Source organism: Lolium rigidum, chromosome 5 (assembly GCF_022539505.1).
Source record: "Lolium rigidum isolate FL_2022 chromosome 5, APGP_CSIRO_Lrig_0.1, whole genome shotgun sequence".
Taxonomy (NCBI): domain Eukaryota; kingdom Viridiplantae; phylum Streptophyta; class Magnoliopsida; order Poales; family Poaceae; genus Lolium; species Lolium rigidum.
This window is the reverse complement of record NC_061512.1, coordinates 152,893,453-152,917,982: the sequence shown is the minus strand read 5'-3', so window position 1 is coordinate 152,917,982 and position 24,530 is coordinate 152,893,453. Positions and strand designations below refer to the sequence as shown.

Here is a 24,530-nt window from a genome sequence, read left to right as displayed (position 1 = left end):
GGAAGTGAGGTTGGGGATTCTATGTCCATGGGATAAGAGAACAGAATATTTCCAGAGAGATTGTTGTTACTGGCATCTAAATAGTTTAGGTATTTGTTGCACAGCAAAGACTGGAGTAGATTTTCAGTGAAGTACATTACAGGACAAGTCTATCATTGAAATTTTGGGAAGAATTTGGCCTATCATTGTTTTACAGATATCTTTATCCTATTTACAATGTACAACGATGCTTGATGAATGATGATAGGGTGCCTTGTCACTTGCTTGATGATGTCAAAGAAAAATGTGGACAAATTATATTGTGAGTGTGCACATTCTGGTCCATGCTCTGTGTTACTCCTATACTAGTTGAGCTACAGATCATTTAAATTCTCAAGCCTTGAAGGAAGTAGTGCATATACAGAATGCATTTTATCTTGCTCCCTTGTGTTATACGATTGGCTGGTTCAGTTAAATAGGTGATGGTTCATAATATAATTTTCCTATTGTGAATCTCTACTGAATTATGTGTGCTTGGTTGGAGACATGCAACTCTCCTGTTGACATAATTGCCCAAATGAAGCTCAAATTTACTGCTACCCGCTAAATAAATTTGCCAAGCACAAGCTCAAATTTACAGAGTCAGTGCCACTCTGAACAGTAGCCACACTTGCTGCAGCATACATAATACACTACTGGATGGACAGATAATTTCCCTTGGGACTTGATGATATATTCAAGTTTTAAGATCAGGGGCATGAATTGTTAAACATCACAGATTTAACATACATAATACATGATTTGGCATGCTGCAGAATATATAATACACTTCTGAGTGGACAGCTATTTTCCTGAGATTGGATGCCATATTCAAGTTCTAAGATCAGGGCACTAACTGTTCAACATTCGCAGTTTTACATAATACATGATTTAACATCACAGAAACGATATTGAATAGGCACCTTACTCATGTCGTCAGCAGCAGCAGCAGATTATCCACGGTTTGCTTAGTGCACCCTATGTTCCTACCATCAAAGCACCTGGAAATTAAACAATTATTCTCATGTAGAAAATCTGGGTTAGCACTAGCAAAAGGATAAAAAACTGCGCCAAGCGTTGCGTTATTATCCTGCAGGAACTTCACATATGCTATATCTGAAGATGTACGAAGCACAGCTCACCTCATCACTCATCTTCTCCAACGCTGCAGCAGCTTCAGTTTCCGGAGAGAACTTGATGAAACCGTATCCTCTGGATCTCCCCAGCACAGGGTGGCACACAACCATCACTTTTGCAGGTCAATCTCCAATCGACCGAAAATCACAGATCAACAACCGAGAAGATCCAGAACTGATAGATAGATCACTACCTTCGGCAACACCGCCGAGCTGGGAGAATGTATCCTTGGGAGCGGTCTCATTGGTGTCGTAGGACAGATCTGCAGCTCAAGTCAGTGGAACAGATAACAGGGCATCACAAAAATCCTGAACCATATAAATGTTCAGACAGTATATTGCACATAAAACCACAATGACTCACACAGATTGTTCAATTCAGTTAAAACTGCAGGCAATATTTGCACGAATTTAACAAGAATAATGCGCTGCGATTGCAATCAACAAGCAGGATGATTCAGCATTCCAGATAAGATTTTATACAACTTAAAATAAAATGCCATCTCGGCGAAATGATAGTGACGTCCAGGGAGTAATATTCCCAGTAAGATTTGATATCTCAAGCGGAAAATCTCCAGCCAACCCTTACGACTGCACAACCAGCATGTCAGCATGCTTGCTGACCAAATCTCCAACATCATCTTCATTATCAGCATATATGATTGCCAGCTTGTACCTGCTTAGGAGAACCAAATGACCATTAGAATCATAGAAATGTGAACTGAAAACACCAGTTCATAACCTTCCAAGCTCATTTACATGAGAAGGCTCGTGCTAACAGATACTAGTAAGCATATTACTGACTCGTGCGGTTCATTTCCTCTATAGGTGGCAACATCAAATCAAGCTCTACGGCTGAGACGGTCATAAACAACAGCAGCAGTAAGCGAATCAAGTTGTCCGGTCAAGGCAAGTATAACTGTTGGGGAATATTAAGGTGCATACCAAAGGACCACCCAACTACATAATTGTTGATCCCTCAATAAGAATGATTGCTTCAACCACCCATCTGCTAAAAAAATCATAAAAAGGTGGGCATGTGGCAGTGTTTATATTTCTTAGTTTTCAGGTTATATCATGCCTGCTAAGTGAAAATATCGATTATGTTCCTTTATCCCTCTTCTTAGAGTGAAGGGTTTACATCCCAGCTTCGCTTTGCTAAAAGCCATAAGGAGCATCATGAAACTACTAACTGGGGACTCCAATAGTCCACTTATGTTCCTTTATCCCTCTTCTTAGAATGAAGGGTTTACAGCCCAGCTTCACTTTGCTCAAAGCCATCAGGAGCATCATGAAACTACTAACTGGGGACTCCAATAGTCCAGTTTACCATGACGGCCTGCAATTTAACAATAACTATTGGACAAATTACAATATAAACATTTACGTTCAGATTCCTGTTCTTTGTTACTCCTATACTAGTTGAGCTACAGGCCTACAGCTCCTTGAAGGCTCCCTTGCATTACATGATTGGCTGGTTGAGATAAAAATTCCCCCTTGTGAATCTCTACTGAATCATGTGTGCTTGAAGAAATACAACTCTCCTTGGTAAAATTGCTCTGATTAAAATCAAACTATTGCTGCCTGCTAAATAACAGTTCCACAGATAAGCTCTAGGCTACAGAGCCAGTGGCACTCTGAATACATAATACACTTCACTATTGGATGAACAGGTATTGTCCCTGGGACTTGATGACATATTCCAGTTCTAAGACCAGAACATGAACTGTTAAACATCACAAATTTATCATACATAATACATGATTTAACATCACAGATTCCGAACACAAGAAACGATAGAGTAAGCACCTTGCTCATGTCATCAGCAGAAACAACAGCGGATCATCCGCGGTTTGCGCAGTGCACCCGTATGTTCCTACCATCAAGCGCCTGAAAATGAAACAATTATCATGTAGAAAAGCTGTGTAAGCAAAAGGATAAAAACTGCACCGGGCTCAGCATACTATCCTGCAGGAACTTGACTTGTAGGCAGCACATTATTACCTCATCAATCATCTTCTCCAACGCTGCAGCTGTTTCATCTTCCGAAGAGAACTTGACGAAACCGCATCCTTTGGATTTTCCCGTCACAGGATCGCATAACACTTTCACTGTCACACACATCCATCGGTTTTACAGGTTAATCTCTAATCAGCCAAAATTACAGATCGAACACCAAGAATATCGAGAAGAGACAGATCAGTACCTTCGGTAACATGGTCGTGCTGAGAGAATGCATCCTTGAGAGCAATCTCATTGGTGTCATAGGACAGACCTGAACTCAACTTTCAGTGCAACAAACAGTAGAGCATCAAAAAAAATTGAACCATACATATAAGCCAGAAGCCCTGCTAAATGTTCACAGATTCTTCTTAACATTCACATTCAGTTAAAACTGGAGGGAATATTTGCACGAAATTGACCAGAATACTAATTGACCTTGCAGTCAGCGAGCAGGATGATTCACAATCTATCATGGAACCCATATTCCTAAGTGGACTGCAAACTACCATGTCTGACAGGAATGCAGTAAGATTCCCACAATCTGGCATGAAACCCAAATTATTCACACGGATTCTTCCTAACATTTACATTCAATTAGAAATGGAGGCATTTAGCAAGCAGGATGGTTCACAATCAGCAAGGATTAAACCTACCTTCCTAAGCATGTTCGCAAATCTACCGTATCTAAACTGGAAGGACACCAGATCAAGAACAAAAACAAAACGGCAAAGAGAACGAACAATTTGGAGCATGAGGAGAAAGCGGCGCCTCGATTCAGGATTGTTCCGACAAGAACGGCATGGGGCGTCACTTTGCTTCCCCAATTGAACATCGTCTGCAAACCCTAGAAATAATCCCCAAATCCACTTCGCCCAGATCATAACGACACTACAAAGATTACGATTCGCACCTCGCTGAACCAAGTTATTGCAAGAAGGCCCTCAAGATCAACAAACAAAGAGAAAATGTTGAAGAAACGAAGGAAATCGAACAGGCGCATCAAGAAAAACATCCAGTAAAGCATCAGCAGTGATTTTTGGCATACAAACAAGAGAAATTGACAGCAGTTGAAAGGGCAACGAGATTCAGTTTTCGGCTTCCATTAGCTAGAACTCAACCACACCCAGATGTTTTGTCTTGTGAGCCAGCACTACAAACACACGACTTTTTCTAACCCAAAACACATCCCCCCATCTCTGAAAACACGACACTTGCGCTACACAACTATGCAGAACCGTAGCCTACGCTACCCTACTCCTCGTCGTCGGCGGCGGCATTCTTCTTGGCGACGGGCTTCTTCTTCTTGGGCGACTTGGAGGACTCCGCCTTCTCGGCAGCCTTCTCGGCCTTCTCGGCAGCCTTCTTGGGGAGCAGCACGGAGTGGATGTTGGGGAGGACGCCGCCGTGCGCGATGGTGACTCCCGACAGAAGCTTCCCGAACTCCTCGTCGTTGCGGATGGCGAGCATCAGGTGGCGCGGCATGATGCGGGTCTTCTTGTTGTCCTTGGCGGCGTTCCCGGCGAGCTCCAGGACCTAGTAGGGGGTAAAGAAAACAGAACAAGATTCAGAGACCGGTCCGTGTCGAGAGCAACAAAGCAGAGTTCGAGCGCGATAGATCGATCGAGACGAGGAAAGAGAGGTGGGCGTTCGGGAGAGACGGTTACCTCCGCGGCGAGGTACTCGAGGACTGCGGCGAGGTAGACGGGGGCGCCGGAGCCGACGCGCTGCGCGTAGCGGCCCTTCTTGAGGAAGCGCCCGATGCGGCCGACGGGGAACTGGAGCCCGGCCTTCACGGAGCGGCTCACCGCCTTCTTCCTGTCGCCTCCCTTCCTTCCGGCCATCTCCTCCGACGAACTGCTCCGGCGCGGTGGTGGCGGCGGGAACGAGCGAGCGCTGCTGTGGCTGGTGGTGATGCTTGCTTTGAAATGCTGATCGCCGGAGGGCGACGGTTTTATAGGAGCCGGGGAGGTGGGCGCCATCCGAGTGAGGCGACGTGCGAGGCTGCGAGCCGTTGGATCTTCGGGACGGGCGGTGGGGATTGCTTCGGGGGAGCCTGATCCGTGGGAGCGGTTGATCGACCAATCAGAGCGCGGGGAGTTTCCCTGTGGCTTCGCGCTTCTTCTTTTTGGCTTCCTTTCTCCTCTTTTCATTTCGCGGTTTGTTGGTGTGTGAAACGAAAATCGAAAATGGGAGGCGCGAGAATATGAAAAGGAATATGCTGATTCTTCGTTAATTACATACTCCTTTTTTTTAATTGGTATACACGGCCGTTTTTATCCTAGTAACCTCTTTTGCTCCTGGTATGGAAACTCCTAGTGATCTTACTATGACTTGGATTCACATACGGGTTGAGTGGAGAACATATGAACTGATACCTTCCATTCTTATTTGATAGAATGATATCACTTTTCAAATTTAAGTATATTTACATTGCATATGACTTGCAGAACCAAATTTGAAATATCTTTAGACAAACAAAAAAAAAAGATCCCAACATGAAGAGTGTCACATAAAGACAAACACGATGACACTATTCACAGAGCAATTTAGCTTTTTCGTTCCTCTTTGTTATTTCAAATTTAGTTTTGAAAAATCTAAGGAATGTAAAAACGCATCTTGTGAACACCAATAAATATGTTATAATGTTTTGACATATACAAAATTAAATTTTGTAAAGTTGTATATCGTGGTATCATGTAAACTATGCTATCACTGGATATTTTCCCTAGTTGGGTGCTACACTGCTACGTGGGCAGACTGATACCTTCCATCTCGATTATGGATTGTAGTATTATAAATTTTTTTCCTAGAAGAGCCGGATTTAATTGAACTTTGGGAAAACACTGCTAAATGGTTTGAAGGAAACTTCTATAAAACTTGTTATTTATTTTATCTTATTTTACCGGACCTTTCCAGTTTATTTTGTTTGGTGTTGTATTTAATGGATGGAAAATAGGCTAGGGTCAAAGATTTCCCTGCAACTATGCATACATATAGAAATAAAGCATAATATTATGTAGCAAATAAAATAGTGATAAGAGATTTGTGAGCAACACATCTGTAAATACTATTGTCCCTAAAACCAGAGGTGACAGTACCCTCTTTTGTCCCCACAACCGCAAGTAACAACTGCTATTAAGTAAAACAGACCAAAGCATTAAGATATATGATATTGTTAATTATCCTAGGTGAATCACTAAAGGTGTACCGTTAGTTTCCCATTTCTATCACTAAGGTTTCGAGATAGCACGCCGTTCTCCACTTATCTCACCTCTTCCCATGATCGATCTAGAGAGGCATGGGTATCTGCAAGTCCTCGGATCGAGGCAAAGATACAAGATAGCAAAACTCCTATATATTCAATCTCTACACAAAACTCATATGATTAGACGCACATAACCTCTTTGAGGATTCACCCCAACCCGCAACCCGTGAGGACTAATCACACATAATAACAAGATCAAAGATAGAAATCATTATTGCAAATACTTGGATTGAAATCAAATATTCTTACAATGGTGGCCAATTCTCAAGGAGATCTCTATTACATTTACAAGGTGATGGCTATGACTATAGAGGGGATTGGAGAGGAAATGGATTAACTATGGTGGTTGATCTCCTTCAATGAGTTGCAGATGGATCTGGTGGATGGCAGCTTTGTTTTGGCGATGAATGGCTCCCTTTCAGGAATGGCTCCCTTCATGAAAGTTATAGGGTTTTGTTGGAGATATGCCCAAAAGGCAATAATAAAATGGTTATTATTATATATTTGTGTTTATGATAAATGTTTGCATCCCATGCTATAATTGTATTAACCGTAAACATTAATACTTGTGTGTTTTGTAAACATAAAAGAGTCCCTAGTAAGCCTCTTGTTAAACTAGCTTGTTGATTAATACATGATCATTGTTTCATGATCATGAACTTTGGATGAATGATGTGATAGACACACATCCATAGTAAGCATAGCATATGATCGAGTTGAAAGTTCAAAGATGGTAACCTAGAGGGGGTGAATAGATTTCTACAAATTTTAATTCTTTCTTTGCAATATTAGGCTTTGCGGGATATAAAGGTGAGCCTAATGCAAACTAGGTGAGGCACCCTAGATGATAATACAAGTATCTCAAGAACGAAGGATCTCACAGGATATATAGCACAAGTAAAGAGTTCGGTTAGGGATAACCTAAAGCACGCGGAGACAAAGATGTATTTCCGTGTTCCCTTCCTTTGCAAGAAGGTACGTCACGTTTGGTGAGGTGGGGATCCCACGAAGGATTTCCCAACACCACGAAGGCTCACCTTCTTCTCCGAGCCTATCCCACGAAGGAATAACTATTTCACTTGTTGTAGACTTTGAGGCAGCCTCCAAACCTTCACAATCTTGTCAGGAGCAAATCCACAGCCCGGATGCTTTCGGACGCTTTTGCTCACCTAGGGTTTCCAAGAAACCCTAGAGAGCAGGTATCTTGATGAATACAAGGGGGAACAAGATTTGGCTCGGTGGAACTATAGATCAAGACCTCCTCTAGCTTTTCCCCGAAGGGATTTGAGTTTTGGTGGAGGAGGAGGGGTATCTGAGGCTTTTGATGTTTCTCACAATGGAGTATGAGAGAGAGAGCTCAAGAATAGTTTGTAGTGTAGTGTCTAACCGTTCTGAGCTAGGAGAAGGGGTATATATAGCTTCACTTGAAATCCAACCGTTGGGGACTTGTCCAACTCAGCAGTATGTCGAGGAGGCCGGTCTGCCGGGCCAGGCGCCGGACTGGCCGGTGGCACGCCTGGTGCCGCCGGGCCACAGACCGGGCCGGCTGGCAGTCGCCAGGCCTAGCGTCGGGCCAGTGCCGAGCGTGCCCATCGAGCCCGTGGAAGTGCTCCGGTGTGCACTAGTGTATGGGCTGGCCTACGTCAGGTCGGTCGGTGCAGGAGCCGGTGCCACCGGGTTGGGCGCCGGTCCACCCGACAGAAAACCGGGCATGGAACCGGGCGTGAGGTGCTGAGTCCCTAGATTCTGCCTGGTGTGCACCGGTGCTAGGGCCGGTCTGCGCCGGTGCAGCACCCTGATGCGTGTAATTGACACGTCCGTTGGGAACCGCAAGAGGAAGGTGTGATGCGCACAACGGCAAGTTTCCCTCAGTAAGAAACCAAGGTTTAATCGAACCAGTAGGAGTCAAGAAGCACGTTGAAGGTTGATGGCGACGGGATGTAGTGCGGCGCAACACCAGAGATTCCGGCGCCAACGTGGAACCTGCACAACACAACCAAAGTACTTTGCCCCAACGAAACGAGTGAGGTTGTCAATCTCACCGGCTTGCCGTAACAAAGGGTTAACCGTATTGTGTGGAAGATGATTGTTTGCAAGAAAACAAGAAAACACGTATTGCAGCAGATTTGTATTTCAAGTATAAAAGAATGGACCGGGGTCCACAGCTCACTAGAGGTGTCTCTCCCATAAGATAAAAGCATGTTGGGTGAACAAATTACAGTCGGGCAATTGACAAATAGAGAGGGCATAACAATGCACATACATGTCATGATAAGTACAAGTGAGATTTAATTGGGCATTACGACAAAGTACATAGACCGCCATCCAGCTGCATCTATGCCTAAAAAGTCCACCTTCAGGTTATCATCCGAACCCCTTCCAGCATTAAGTTGTAAAACAACAGTACAATTGCATTAAGTATGGTGCGTAATGTAATCAACAACTACATCCTTAGACATAGCATCAATGTTTTATCCCTAGTGGCAACAAGACATCCACAACCTTAGAACTTTCGTCACCTGTCCCAAATATCAATGGAGGCATGAACCCACTATCGAGCATAAATACTCCCTCTTGGAGTTAAGAGAAAAAACTTGGCCGAGCCTCTACTAATAACGGAGAGCATGCAAGATCATAAACAACACATAGGTAATAACTTGATAATTAACATAACATGGTATTCTCTATCCATCGGATCCCGATAAACACAACATATAGTATTACGTATAGATGATCTTGATCATGTTAGGCAGCTCACAAGATCCAACAATGAAGCACAATGAGGAGAAGACAACCATCTAGCTACCGCTATGGACCCATAGTCCAGGGGTGAACTACTCACTCATCACTCCGGAGGCGACCATGGCGGTGAAGAGTCCTCCGGGAGATGATTCCCTCTCTCGGCGGGTGCCGGAGGAGATCTCCGGAATCCCCCGAGATGGGATTGGCGGCGGCGGCGTCTCGAGTAAGGTTTTTCGTATCGTGGCTCTCGGTACCGGGGTTTCGCGACGGAGGCTTTAAGTAGGCGGAAGGGCAACGCGGGGGCCACACGAGGGCCCCACACCATAGGTCGGCGCGGCCGGGGCCCGGGCCGCGCCGCCCTATGGTGGCGGCGCCTCGTGGCCCCACTTCGACTCCTCTTCGGTCTTCCGGAAGCTTCGTGGCAAAATAGGACCCCGGGCGTTGATTTCGTCCAATTCCGAGAATATTTCGTTACTAGGATTTCGAAACCAAAAACAGCAGTAAAATAGCAACTCGGCTCTTCGGCATCTTGTTAATAGGTTCGTTCCAGAAAATGCACGAATATGACATAAAGTGTGCATAAAACATGTAGATATCATCAATAACGTGGCATGGAACATAAGAAATTATCGATACGTCGGAGACGTATCGGCATCCCCAAGCTTAGTTCTCGCTCGTCCCGAGCGAGGTAAAACGATAACAAAGATAATTTCCGAAGTGACATGCCATCATAACCTTGATCATACTATTTGTAAACATATGTAATGAATGCAGCGATCAAAACAATGGTAATGACATGAGTAAACAAGTGAATCATAAAGCAAAGACTTTTCATGAATAGTACTTCAAGACAAGCATCAATAAGTCTTGCATAAGAGTTAACTCATAAAGCAATAAATCAAAGTAAAGGTATTGAAGCAACACAAAGGAAGATTAAGTTTCAGCGGTTGCTTTCAACTTGTAACATGTATATCTCATGGATAATTGTCAACATAGAGTAATATAACAAGTGCAATATGCAAGTATGTAGGAATCAATGCACAGCTTCACACAAGTGTTTGCTTCTTGAGATGGAGAGAGATAGGTGAACTGACTCAACATAAAAGTAAAAAGAATGGTCCTTCAAAGAGGAAAGCATCGATTGCTATATTTGTGCTAGAGCTTTTATTTTGAAAACATGAAACAATTTTGTCAACGGTAGTAATAAAGCATATGAGTTATGTAAATTATATCCTACAAGTCGCAAGCCTCATGCATAGTATACTAATAGTGCCCGCACCTTGTCCTAATTAGCTTGGACTACCGGATCATTGCAATACACATGTTTTAACCAAGTGTCACAATGGGGTACCTCCATGCCGCCTGTACAAAGGTCTAAGGAGAAAGCTCGCATTTTGGATTTCTCGCTTTTGATTATTCTCAACTTAGACATCCATACCGGGACAACATGGACAACAGATAATGGACTCCTCTTTAATGCATAAGCATGTGGCAACAATTATTATTCCCATATGAGATTGAGGATATATGTCCAAAACTGAAACTTCCACCATGAATCATGGCTTTAGTTAGCGGCCCAATGTTCTTCTCTAACAATATGTATGCTCCAACCATTAAGGTGGTAGATCTCTCTTACTTCGGACAAGACGGACATGCATAGCAACTCACATGATATTCAACAAAGAATAGTTGATGGCGTCCCCGAAGCATGGTTATCGCACAACAAGCAACTTAATAAGAGATAAAGTGCATAAGTACATATTCAATACCACAATAGTTTTTAAGCTATTTGTCCCATGAGCTATATATTGCAAAGGTGAATGATGGAATTTTAAAGGTAGCACTCAAGCAATTTACTTTGGAATGGCGGAGAAATACCATGTAGTAGGTAGGTATGGTGGACACAAATGGCATAGTGGTTGGCTCAAGGATTTTGGATGCATGAGAAGTATTCCCTCTCGATACAAGGTTTAGGCTAGCAAGGTTATTTGAAACAAACACAAGGATGAACGGTGCAGCAAAACTCACATAAAAGACATATTGTAAACATTATAAGACTCTACACCGTCTTCCTTGTTGTTCAAAACTCAATACTAGATATTATCTAGACTCTAGAGAAACCAAATATGCAAACCAAATTAGCAAGCTCTAAGTGTTTCTTCATTAATGGGTGCAAAGTATATGATGCAAGAGCTTAAACATGAGCACAACAATTGCCAAGTATCAAATTATCCAAGACATTTTAGAATTACTACATGTAGCATTTTCCAATTCCAACCATATAACAATTTAACGAAGAAGAAACTTCGCCATGAATACTATGAGTAGAGCCTAAGGACATACTTGTCCATATGCTACAGCGGAGCGTGTCTCTCTCCCACAAAGTGAATGCTAGGATCCATTTTATTCAAACAAAACAAAAAACAAAAACAACCCGACGCTCCAAGCAAAGTGCATAAGATGTGACGGAATAAAAATATAGTTTCAGGGGAGGAACCCGATAATGTTGTCGATGAAGAAGGGGATGCCTTGGGCATCCCCAAGCTTAGACGCTTGAGTCTTCTTAGAATATGCTGGGGTGAACCACCGGGCATCCCCAAGCTTAGAGCTTTCACTCTCCTTGATCATATTGCATCATACTCCTCTCTTGATCCTTGAAAACTTCCTCCACACCAAACTCGAAACAACTCATTAGAGGGTTAGTGCACAATAAAAATTAACATGTTCAGAGGTGACACAATCATTCTTAACACTTCTGGACATTGCATAAAGCTACTGGACATTAATGGATCAAAGAAATTCATCCAACATAGCAAAAGAGGCAATGCGAAATAAAAGGCAGAATCTGTCAAAACAGAACAGTCCGTAAAGATGGATTTAATTGAGGCACCAGACTTGCTCAAATGAAAATGCCCAAATTGAATGAAAGTTGCGTACATATCTTAGGATCACTCACGTAAATTGGCTTAATTTTCTGAGTTACCTACAGAGAATTAGACCCAGATTCGTGACAGCAAAGAAATCTGTTTCTCGCGCAGTAATCCAAATCTAGTATTCACTTTACTATCAAAGACTTTACTTGGCACAACAAAACACAAAACTAAGATAAGGAGAGGTTGCTACAGTAGTAAACAACTTCCAAGACTCAAATATAAAACAAAAATACTGTAGTAAAAACATGGGTTGTCTCCCATAAGCGCTTTTCTTTAACGCCTTTCAGCCTAGGCGCGAAAGTGTATATCAAGTAACATCAAGAGATGAAGCATCAACATCATAATTTGTTCTAATAATAGAATCATAAGGTAACTTCATTCTCTTTCTAGGAAGTGTTCCATACCTTTCTTGAGAGGAAATTGATATTTAATATTACCTTCCTTCATATCAATAGTAGCACCAACGGTTCGAAGAAAAGGTCTTCCCAATATAATGGGGCAAGATGCATTGCATTCAATATCCAAGACAACAAAATCAACGGGGACAAGGTTATTGTTAACCATAATAAGAACATTATCAACTCTCCCCAAAGGTTTCTTTTTAGCATTATCAGCGAGATTAACATCCAGATAACAGTTTTTCATTGGTGGCAAGTCAAGCATATCATAGACTTTCTTAGGCATAACAGAAATACTTGCACCAAGATCACATAAAGCATTACAATCAAAATCTTTGACCCTCATTTTAATGATGGGCTCCCAACCATCCTCTAGCTTTCTAGGAATAGAAGTTTCAAGTTTTAGTTTCTCTTCTCTAGCTTTTATGAGAGCATTTGTAATATGTTTTGTGAAAGCCAAGTTTACAGCGCTAGCATTAGGACTTTTAGCAAGTTTTTGTAAGAACTTTATAACTTCAGAGATGTGGCAATCATCAAAATCTAAATCATTACAATCTAAAGCAATGGGATTATCATCCCCAAGGATGGAAAAAATTTCAGCAGTTTTATCACAGGCAGTTTCAGCAGTTTTAGCAGTTTCAGGTAATTTTGCGCGCTTTGCACTAGGAGTAGAAACATTGCCAACACCAATTATTTTATTATTGATAGTAGGAGGTGCAGCAACATGTGAATCATTAGCATTGCTAGTGGTGGTAATAGTCCAAACTTTAGCTACATTTTTCTCTTTAGCTAGTTTTTCATTTTCTTCTCTATCCCACCTAGCACGCAGCTTCAGCCATTAATCTTATATTCTCATTAATTCTAACTTGGATGGCATTTGCTGTAGTAACAATTTTATTTTCAATATCCCTATTAGGCATAACTTTCGATTTCAAAAGATCAACATCAGAGGCAAGACTATCAACCTTAGAAGCGAGAATATCAATTTTATTGAGCTTTTCCTCAACAGATTTGTTAAAGGCAGTTTGTGTACTAATAAATTATTTAAGCATAGCTTCAAGTCCAGGGGGTGTATTCCTATTATTGTTGTAAGAATTACCATAAGAATTAGCATAACCGTTACCATTATTATAAGGATATGGCATATAGTTATTACTAGAATTGTTCCGATAAGCATTGTTGTTGAAATTATTATTTTTTATGAAGTTTACATCAACATGTTCTTCTTGGGCAACCAATGAAGCTAACGGAACATTATTAGGATCAACATTAGTCCTATCATTCACAAGCATAGACATAATAGCATCAATCTTATCATTCAAGGAAGAGGATTCTTCAACGAATTTACCTTCTTACCTTGTGGAGCTCTTTCCGTGTGCCATTCAGAGTAATTAATCATCATATCATCAAGAAGCTTTGTAGCCGCCCCCAAAGTGATGGACATAAAGGTACCTCCAGCAGCTGAATCCAATAAATTCCGCGAAGAAAAATTTAGTCCTGCATAGAAGGTTTGGATGATCATCCAAGTAGTCGATCCATGGGTTGGGCAATTTTTAACCAAAGATTTCATTCTTTCCCAAGCTTGAGCAACATGTTCATTATCCAATTGTTTAAAATTCATTATGCTACTCCTCAAAGATATAATTTTAGCAGGGGGATAATATCTACCAATAAAAGCATCCTTGCATTTAGTCCAGGAATCAATACTATTCTTAGGCAGAGATAGCAACCAATCTTTAGCTCTTCCTCTTAATGAGAAAGGAAACAATTTTAATTTAATAATATCACCATCTACATCCTTATACTTTTGCATTTCACATAGTTCAACAAAATTATTAAGATGGGCAGCAACATCATCGAACTAACACCGGAAAATTGCTCTCGCATAACAAGATTCAAGAAAGCGAGGTTTAATTTCAAAGAATTCCGCTGTAGTAGCAGGTGGAGCAATAGGTGTGCATAGGAAATCATTATTATTTGTGGTTGTGAAGTCACACAACTTAGTATTTTCAGGGGTGGTCATTTTAGCGGTAGTAAATAAAACAAACTAGATAAAGTAAATGCAAGTAACTAATTTTTTTGTGTTTTTGATATAGAGTGCAAGACAGTAAATAAAGTAAAGCTAGCAACTAATTTTTTTGTGTTTTGATATAATGCAGCAAACAAAGTAGTAAATAAAATAAAGCAAGACAAAAACAAAGTAGAGAGATTGGGAAGTGGAGACTCCCCTTGCAGCGTGTCTTGATCTCCCGGCAACGGCGCCATAAATTTGCTTGATGCGTGTAATTGACACGTCCGTTGGGAACCCCAAGAGGAAGGTGTGATGCGCACAGCGGCAAGTTTCCCTCAGTAAGAAACCAAGGTTTAATCGAACCAGTAGGAGTCAAGAAGCACGTTGAAGGTTGATGGCGGCGGGATGTAGTGCGGCGCAACACCAGAGATTACGGCGCCAACGTGGAACCTGCACAACACAACCAAAGTACTTTGCCCCAACGAAACCGTGAGGTTGTCAATCTCACCGGCTTGCCGTAACAAAGGGTTAACCGTATTGTGTGGAAGATGATTGTTTGCAAGAAAACAGTAAAACAAGTATTGCAAGCAGATTTGTATTTCAAGTATAAAAGAATGGACCGGGGTCCACAGTTCACTAGAGGTGTCTCTCCCATAAGATAAAAGCATGTTGGGTGAACAAATTACAGTCGGGCAATTGACAAATAGAGAGGGCATAACAATGCACATACATGTCATGATAAGTACGAGTGAGATTTAATTGGGCATTACGACAAAGTACATAGACCACCATCCAGACTGCATCTATGCCTAAAAAGTCCACCTTCAGAGTTATCATCCGAACCCCTTCCAGTATTAAGTTGTAAAACAACAGACAATTGCATTAAGTATGGTGCGTAATGTAATCAACAACTACATCCTTAGACATAGCATCAATGTTTTATCCCTAGTGGCAACAAGCACATCCACAACCTTAGAACTTTCATCACATCGTCCCAAATATCAATGGAGGCATGAACCCACTATCGAGCATAAATACTCCCTCTTGGAGTTAAGAGCGAAAACTTGGCCAGAGCCTCTACTAATAACGGAGAGCATGCAAGATCATAAACAACACATAGGTAATAACTTGATAATTAACATAACATGGTATTCTCTATCCATCGGATCCCGACAAACACAACATATAGTATTACAGATAGATGATCTTGATCATGTTAGGCCGCTCACAAGATCCAACAATGAAGCACAATGAGGAGAATACAACCATCTAGCTACTGCTATGGACCCATAGTCCAGGGGTGAACTACTCACTCATCACTCCGGAGGCGACCATGGCGGTGAAGAGTCCTCCGGGAGATGATTCCCCTCTCCGGCAGGGTGCCGGAGGAGATCTCCGTAATCCCCCGAGATGGGATTGGCGGCGGCGGCGTCTCGGTAAGGTTTTCCGTATCGTGGCTCTCGGTACCGGGGGTTTCGCGACGGAGGCTTTAAGTAGGCGGAAGGGCAACGCGGGGGCCACACGAGGGCCCCACACCATAGGTCGGCGCGGCCGGGGCCCGGGCCGCGCCGCCCTATGGTGGCGGCGCCTCGTGGCCCCACTTCGACTCCTCTTCGGTCTTCCGGGAGCTTCATGGCAAAATAGGACCCCGGGCGTTGATTTCGTCCAATTCCGAGAATATTTCGTTACTAGGATTTCGAAACCAAAAACAGCAGAAAACAAGAATCGGCTCTTCGGCATCTTGTTAATAGGTTAGTTCCAGAAAATGCACGAATATGACATAAAGTGTGCATAAAACATGTAGATATCATCAATAATGTGGCATGGAACATAAGAAATTATCGATACGTCGGAGACGTATCACACCCGCTGCCGCCGGACCAAACGCCGGCCTGAGGGAAAGCTGACATTCCCCATTTTCATCAAAGTGGGGGGGGGGGTCTCCCTTCACCTTCTTGTTCCATTGATACACCATTATGTTTGTTAGACTAATACCTGAGAATAATCTTGTAGGCATGTATTAGTCCGATTACTCTAGCTACGGTGTCATTGTTACCAAAATAATGGATAAGGGTAAAATACCCTTACAATCTCCCCCTTTTTCGTATACGATGACAAACCGAGCTAGAGTCACATATAGATATTATGATATTCTCAGAACCTTGATTCCATATAAGATATTAAGACAGCTCCCCCATAATGTATGCACTTGGCGAATTTGCGTTTGAATGCAAAGTGCGCCATTTGTAAAACATGAGAAGCTCCCCCAATATCTTTAGGAAGCAAGGATGGTATGAACAAGTATATAACAAGATATGAGCACTAAGCATAATCATCCAACATAGAGATTAAGCATACAATAACTTGTCCACACACGAATTATTAAAAGTAGCAAATGGTTCTGGAAAGCAAATAGCACAAGCCAAGTAAGAAGCAAATAAAGTAGCAATGGCTTGTGCAATAACATCAACACCCATCCAGGAAACCCATGATCCTAGACTCTACTCTCTTCTCCCCCTTTGGCATCTGAACACCAAAAAGGCAGCAGAGAGCAGGAATGTTATCGTTCCCATCAAGAGAAATCCTCAGTTGAGGACTCCTCTTCATCATCATCTCCAATGTCTTCATCATCTCCAGACTCATCAGAGCCAGACCCAACAGCATCAGGAGCAGTCCTAAGCCTAGTCCTTGGAGGAGGAAACCATGTGAAGATCCACCACGAGCAAACAGGGTGAGGTCAAAGTTCTGGAACATGGCATCCTCAACGGGAGGCATCTCCCAAGCTGGAGCAATCACTGGCTCTAGTTCCAGACCATGAGGAGGAATAGGGTGGTTTCTTGCAGCCATGAACTCATTCTGGCGCCTCCTAGTCTCTTCATTCAGTGCAAGGCTTTGATGAGGCACATCATTGGTATTCCTGCACATTTTCCACAGACTTGTCAAGAAGCGAGAGGCACCCCGCTTGGGGCACATAAAGGAGCTGGAACTAGAAGCCGGGTCATGCCTTTCCTTGGACCTTCGCTCCGAAGGCATCAAACCAGGGACTTCAAGTTTGTTTCCCCATTGTGGAATCTTGAAAGGTTCCATCTTTATCACTTCATCCGTCCTATTGTAAGGAGATGGCACAACGGTGTTGATAAGCTGCTGGATGTACTGAGCAAAGTTTGGAGTCATGCGGTTGCGAACAGAGCATCTTAGTTCATTGTAGAGAAAGTTGCAACCATCAATCCTCCTGACATTCTCAGGATGACAATAGTACATGAGATTGAGATGGTAGGAATGGCAGTCACTCGAATCTCCAGACTTGCTGACTAGACTCTCGCGGAATATCTTTGCAAGCACTTGGTAAGAGTAGTACATTCTTAAGATGAGTGGAGGAGCATGTGCAGGCTCTGGAGGATAGCAGAATGCAATGTTACCGTGAGTGAATGGCTCCTGAGTGTGGATCTGAAAACCATGAGTACGACCACCACCAAATCCCATTGTTTGACAGAAGTCAAAGTAGTTGCAAGAATATTGCTCCTTCCCAATCATCCAAGTCATAGTGCGAGTAGCGTCATCATGGAAGAAAACTGTGCAGTGGAACTGACGGACAAGAGTCGGGCAGTACTCCCCAGTAGCCTTTGAGTTGCCAGGCTTCAAGCACACTAGATCAAGGAGTGCCATCTTCTACAAAGTGTCAACCACAAGGCGATAGTCATGATGGGTTTGTAGCATGGAAAACAAAAAAATTCTACCGCGAATAAGAACAAATCCAAGATCCAATCTAGGAGAAGGCAAGATCTAATCTATGAAGATCGAAGCAACGAGATGTATGTGAGACTAACCCTCGAAGATTTCCAAAGCCTACGAGATTAGATCTCGTTGTTGATGTAGTTGATCATCCAGTGCTGCAATCCGGCATGAAAGTATAGAGATGGTAAACCTAGAGGGGGGGTGAATAGGTTTCTGCAAGTTTTAATTCTTTCTTTGCAATATTAGGCTTTGCGGAATATAAAGGTGATCCTAATGCAAATTAGGTGAAGCAACCTATATGAGAATACAACTAACTCGAGCACGAAGGCTCTCACAGGCAGTTAAATCACAAGTAAGGTACGTCACGTTTGGAGGGGTGGAGGTCCCATGAAGGATTCCCCATGCCACGAAGGCTCGCCCTATTCTCCGGAGCCTATACCACGAAGGAATAGCTCACTCACTTGTGGTAGACTTTGAGGTAGCCTCCAAACCTTCACAATCTTGCCCGGATGCTTCCGGACTCCTCTTGCCCACCTAGGGTTTCCAAGGAACCCTAGGAAGCAAGCTTCTCGATGAATACAAGGGGGAATGAGATTTGGCTTGGTAGAACAGTAGATCGGGTCCTCCTCTAGTGATTCCCCGGAGGGATTTGAGTTTGGGTGGAGGAGGAGGGAGATCGGAGGCTTTTGGTGTTTCTAATAACGGAGTAAGAGAGAGAGAGAGCTCAAGAACAGCTTGTAGTGTGTTGCCTAACTGTTCAGAGGTAGGAGAAGGCCTATTTATAGTGTTCTTCGAAATATGGCCGTTGGTCACTTGCCACCTCAGCTTTTTCCTCGAGAAACCCGGTTGACCGGGCCACAGACCGGACAGCCCGGTGGTGAGGCCGGTCAGACCGGACCAGTGACCGGACGCTCTTTGCTGGTCCTGGAGCTCCTCCAGTTAGCGGCCGGTTGGCGGCCGGTTGGCGACCGGTCGACCGGACCGTGCGCCGGACCCGCCGGTCTGTAGGCCGGTTGGCCGGTCGGCAACCGGATTTCTTGTGTTCTGGTGAAGACCCCGGTTGGCGGCCGGTCGACCGGGTCGTGCGCCGGACTTCCCCGGTTGGCGACCGGTTGACCGAGCCGTGCGCCGGACAGGCCGGTTCATCGGCCCGGTTGGACCGGGCCGCATGACCGGATTTCGCGGTAGACCCCTTTTTGATTGTTGTTGAAGTGGGGGGTCTCCTTTAGCCTTCTTGTTCCTTTGATACACCATTTATGCCTCATTGCCTAATACCTGAGATTATCCTTATAAACATATTAGGCCAAATACTCTAGCACGGTGTCATTGTTACCAAAATAATGGATAAGGGTAAAATACCCTTACACGGCAGCACTTCCGTACTCGGTCGTGCGTACGGTGTCGATGAAGCACGTCCTCTCCCCGTTCCAGCGGGCAGCGGAGGTGTGGTAGATCCCCCTCGGAATCCCAGCAGCACAACGGCGTGGTGGTGGTGGTGGAGGAGAAAAGCTGCAGGGCTTCGCCAAGCCGGTACAGCACTATGGAGGAGAGAGGGGGCGGCCAGAGCTAGGTCTGATGGGGTGAGCGCCCCCTGCCCCTTCCCCTCTTTATATAGGGGGGGGGGTAGGTTTGGGTGGCCCCCCAATGCCCCAAACCCATCTAGGGCCGGCGGCCAAAGGGGGAGGGGGAATTCTGCCCCCCGAAGTTGATCCCCCCTAGGGTTTTGGGGAAAACCCTAAGGGTGGCCGACTTGGGCCTTGAGGGGCATGTGCCCCTGGCCCATTAGGGTAGGGTGCATCCCCTCGGCCCATGATAGGCCTCCTAGGGTCGTGGACCCACTGGTGGGACCCCCGGAACCTTCTAGAACCTTCCCGGTCTTCCACCGGAAAAATCCCGAACTTTTCCGAAACCTAGAAATCAACTTCCCTTATATGAATCTTATTCTCCGGAACATTCCGGACCTCCTCGTGATGTCTTGGATCCCATCCGAGACTCCGAACAAACTTCGGTCTCCATCTCATATTCCGAATCTACTTATGCGACATCGAACCTTAAGCGCGTCACCGTACGGTTCGTGAACTATGCAGACATGGTCGAGACTCCTCTCCGACCAATAACCAATAGCGGGATATGGAGATCCATAATGGCTCCACACATTCAGCAATAACTTAGTGATCGATTGAACCATTTACATACGATACCGATTCCCTTTGTCACACGATACTTTACTTATCCGAGATTCGATCATCGGCATCTCCATACCTTTTTCAACCTCGTTACCGACAAGTACTCTTTACTCGTACCGTGGTATGTCATCTCTTGTGATCCAATCACATGCTTGCAAGCTAATCAGACGATATTCCACCGAGAGGGCCCAGAGTATATCTATCAGTCATCGGGATGGACAAATCCCACTGTTGATCCATATGCCTCAACTCACACTTTCTGAATACTTAATCCCATCTTTATAACCACCCATTTACGCAATGGCGTTTGATGTAATCAAAGTACCCTACTGGTGTAAGTGATTTACATGATCTCATGGTCGAAGGACTAGGTAACTATATATCGAAAGCTTATAGCAAGTTGAACTTAATGACTTGATCTCATGCTATGCTTATTTGGGTGTATGTACATTATATCATTCACCCAATGACATAACCTTGTTATTAACAACATCCAATGTTCATGATCACGAAACCATGATCATCTATTAATCAACAAGCTAGTTATACAAGAGGCTTACTAGGGACTCCTTGTTGTTTACATAACACACATGTATCAATGTGTCGGTTAATACAATTATAACATGGGATGTAAACATTTATCATGAACACAATGATATAACAATAACTAATTTATTATTGCCTCTTGGGCATATCTCCAACAGTCTCCCACTTGCACTAGAGTCAATAATCTAGTTTACATTTGTAAAGATGTAACACCTTGGCCTTCTGGTGCTTATCATGTTTAGCTCACGGGAGAGGTTTTAGTCAACGGATCTGGCAAGCTCAGAAACGTACGTATTTTGCAATTCATTTGCGTCTCAACGCATCACTCATTTTCCAAATGAGTCGGCATTAATTATATATGCTTAGTCCTTTGGTGGAACCTTAATTCCGCGGTCTGAAATATGTCACTAATATTTTCACACACAATATAGCTTCAAAGTTCTGACACTATCGGAACTACACCAAGTTCTCAAAGAACTCCTCGACTTAACATCCTCAGTCATTGTCAAAACAATGACATACTCTGCCTTTGTTTGTAGAATCCGTCACAATATTTAGAACTCATCTAAATCTAGCATAGACTTCTTCTAGCACATTGTGCTACCTTCTAAACAACACTTAGCCTAATTGAGATTGAAATTTTATTTTTATATGAGACCAAACTAATATCGGTGCAACACCTTACAGCGATTTGTTTGTCATTACCCCATACAAAACTATATACATATCCTTGGTTCTTCTAAAGCACCCAAGGATATTCTTACTGTCGTCCAATGATCATTGCATGAATCATTCTGGTATATGCTTGTAACACTTTAGAGCACAGGACATCTGACTTCGTACATATTATTCGTGATCTAAAATCACTCATGTGTTTTTACTCGTCGAGTGTCAAATACACTCAAGTCTTGCTAAACCTTCACATGAAAAGAACACCTTCTTAATATTTTTATATTGAACTACTTCAATATTCATTCTATGTACTTTGACTTAAACTTATTATGTGTTTCAATCTATCTTCATAGATCTTGACACTAAATATGTTTCGGTCCATATCCTTTCATTGAAGTTAATTCTCAATACAACCTTTTAATCACATCAAGTATTACATCATTTATAATCAAAGATATGTCAGCCACATATAATATTATAACTATGTCTCAGCGCTCCCACTTAATTTCTTGCAAATGCAAGCATCTTCATCGTTTCTGATGAAATCAAAAACTCTTTGACTATTTCATCCGTTGAAGATTCCAACTCCGCGATACTCACTTCATCCAATTGAAGTTTGTATACCTATCTAGTATTCCACGGACCAGCAAAACTCTTGGTTGTATCTAGTATACATCCTTAATACACACTTCTGGAAGGTATGTATTTCTGCCATCGTACTAACATATCTCATAACAGAAATATGTAGTGGCTACTAGAATAATCCATATAGACTATAAGCATTGCTACAGAAGATCTAATCTTATCGTAGTCAACTCTTTGAACTTTGTCGTAAAACAACTTTTTGATAAGTCGAGCTTCTTCAAGGATATTGCATCCAAGTCTATTAATTTTATAGATCTTTTTACTTTCAAAAAGTATTCACCTATCTTGGATTTCATGGCGCATAGCCATTTTAACGAAGTCAGGGCCCATCATAACTTCGTTGTATGTAGTTGGTTCATTATTGTTCAAAATCAATCCTTTGTCCACAAATCATTTATTTGATCACAAAGTAAACCATACCTACAAGGTTCAATGGGTACTTCGATCTCCATGACTATAACTCTTTTGTAGACATGGGAGCTATGATCGTTGTGGCCGCTTCCGGAACCATTTCCGATGCTGCGCTACTCTGATCATCATGCTCTGGTTCATAAACCTTATCAAGTTCCATTGTTCTCCCACTCAAAAACTTCGCTAGAAACAATTTCTTGGAAATAAGTAAGAAACATCGACAAACACTTTTGTCTTTGTCTCCATAGTGGAAAGAATTCCCAATCAATTCTCTGAGATAACCAACAAAGACATTCATCCGATTTTGGTTGTAAACTTATTTACTTATGCTATGCATACCAAAATTTAAGAAATGACTATTAGGGTTTATCCCCATGCCATAACTCGTATGGTGTCATTTCAACCGATTATGATGATGCTCTATTCAGTGAAAAAGCGGTAGTCTCTAAAGCATAATCCACAAAAATATAATGGCATCATATTATATTATCTCATCATTAACCCAACAAGGTTTGGATATGTCTCTTGGAAACTCCATCATCACTATGATACTCCAAGAAACGTGAGTTGTAGAATAATTTCATAACTCTCTTAGATGTTCTCTAAAACTCGTAATTCAAATATTTCCACCATGATCCAACCATAGATATTTGACTTTTCTATTACGATGATTTCCACTTCATGCTGAAAATTTATTTGAATCCATTCAAATGTTTGAAACTTCTTCCTTATCGAATATATCCACATATATATACTCAATTCATTGTTGGAAGTTTTCATGAAGTAGAAGAATCTCCCGCACACAACTATGCCCAGTGAACCACATACATCATCATGTATGTTTTCACTAAGTTAGTTGCTCGTTCAACTCTTGGCCTATGAACGGTATTTCAGTCATTCTCTTTAGAAGAGATTTGCATGCGCCAAACGATTCAAAAATCAAATGACTCCAAAAATCCATTTGCATGGAGTTCCTTCATGCGTTCCTTTCTAACATGACCTAAATGGCGGTTCCACTAATAAGTGGAATTCACATCATTTGCCTTATGGCATTTTAGCGTAAGTGTTATGCATGTGTGCTTCACCATAAAGATTTATAATAACTTATCCATCGTACATGGAATACTGGCATAATTTGAACAACTCATTGTTTTCATTTGACTAGAACAAAACAACAATTATAAAGTTCTTTATTATAAATCTGAAGGGCTAGGTAGAATGCCAATGACGAACACAACAACACTTTATTTTGTTCCAGACATGCATTCCTACCATATTCCTTGTCAATTACTTAGGCCATTGTATTCTTGTATTGCGTTGTTTTGCATGACACTTCATACCAACCAATATGGTACAACTACCCAAGAATTTCATTGTGTGACCAAACAAGGAATACATTCATAACATGTATATCATCTATATACACCTGAGCTAGACTTTCTAGTCTTTTCTTTCTTTCTGCCAAAATCTTTTGTAGTTTCTCTTTTAGCTTTCCTCATTCTCAGAAAACACCTCACCTTCAATAACTTCTAGGTTTGTTGGTCAAACACCAATAACCTTGAGGTTCTTACCTTGAAGTTGATCATCACATGACAAGTGTTCTGGATTTCACCATTAGTAACCTTTTAATGTGATGAACAATTTCACTCATAATTTTTATCCATCAAATCATGATATCTTTCCGAGGCCATGTCTGTACATGCTAGGCTCGTAAAGTTTTAACCTTAGTATTCGCATGTGCAAATCTGGCTTGCACCCGTTGTATGCACACGTAGAATCTATAACACCTGATCATCACGTGATGCTTCGAAACGACGAGTCTTAGCAA

General features: G+C 42.4%; 1 protein-coding gene across 1 annotated transcript; it reads right to left on the bottom strand.

Annotated features, from left to right (window-relative positions):
- Positions 1 to 1,564: 1,564 nt before the first annotated feature.
- On the bottom strand, positions 1,565 to 4,999 carry LOC124654044 (protein H2A.5-like). The gene is made up of 7 exons (XM_047193077.1): positions 4,823 to 4,999; positions 4,480 to 4,691; positions 3,697 to 3,699; positions 3,361 to 3,434; positions 3,159 to 3,265; positions 2,964 to 3,044; positions 1,565 to 1,830 (listed from the first exon to the last, which is right to left on the bottom strand). Exons 1-6 carry the CDS (start codon positions 4,997 to 4,999, stop codon positions 2,997 to 2,999), a joined length of 621 nt encoding a protein of 206 aa, XP_047049033.1. The 3' UTR covers positions 1,565 to 1,830; positions 2,964 to 2,996.
- Positions 5,000 to 24,530: the final 19,531 nt, after the last annotated feature.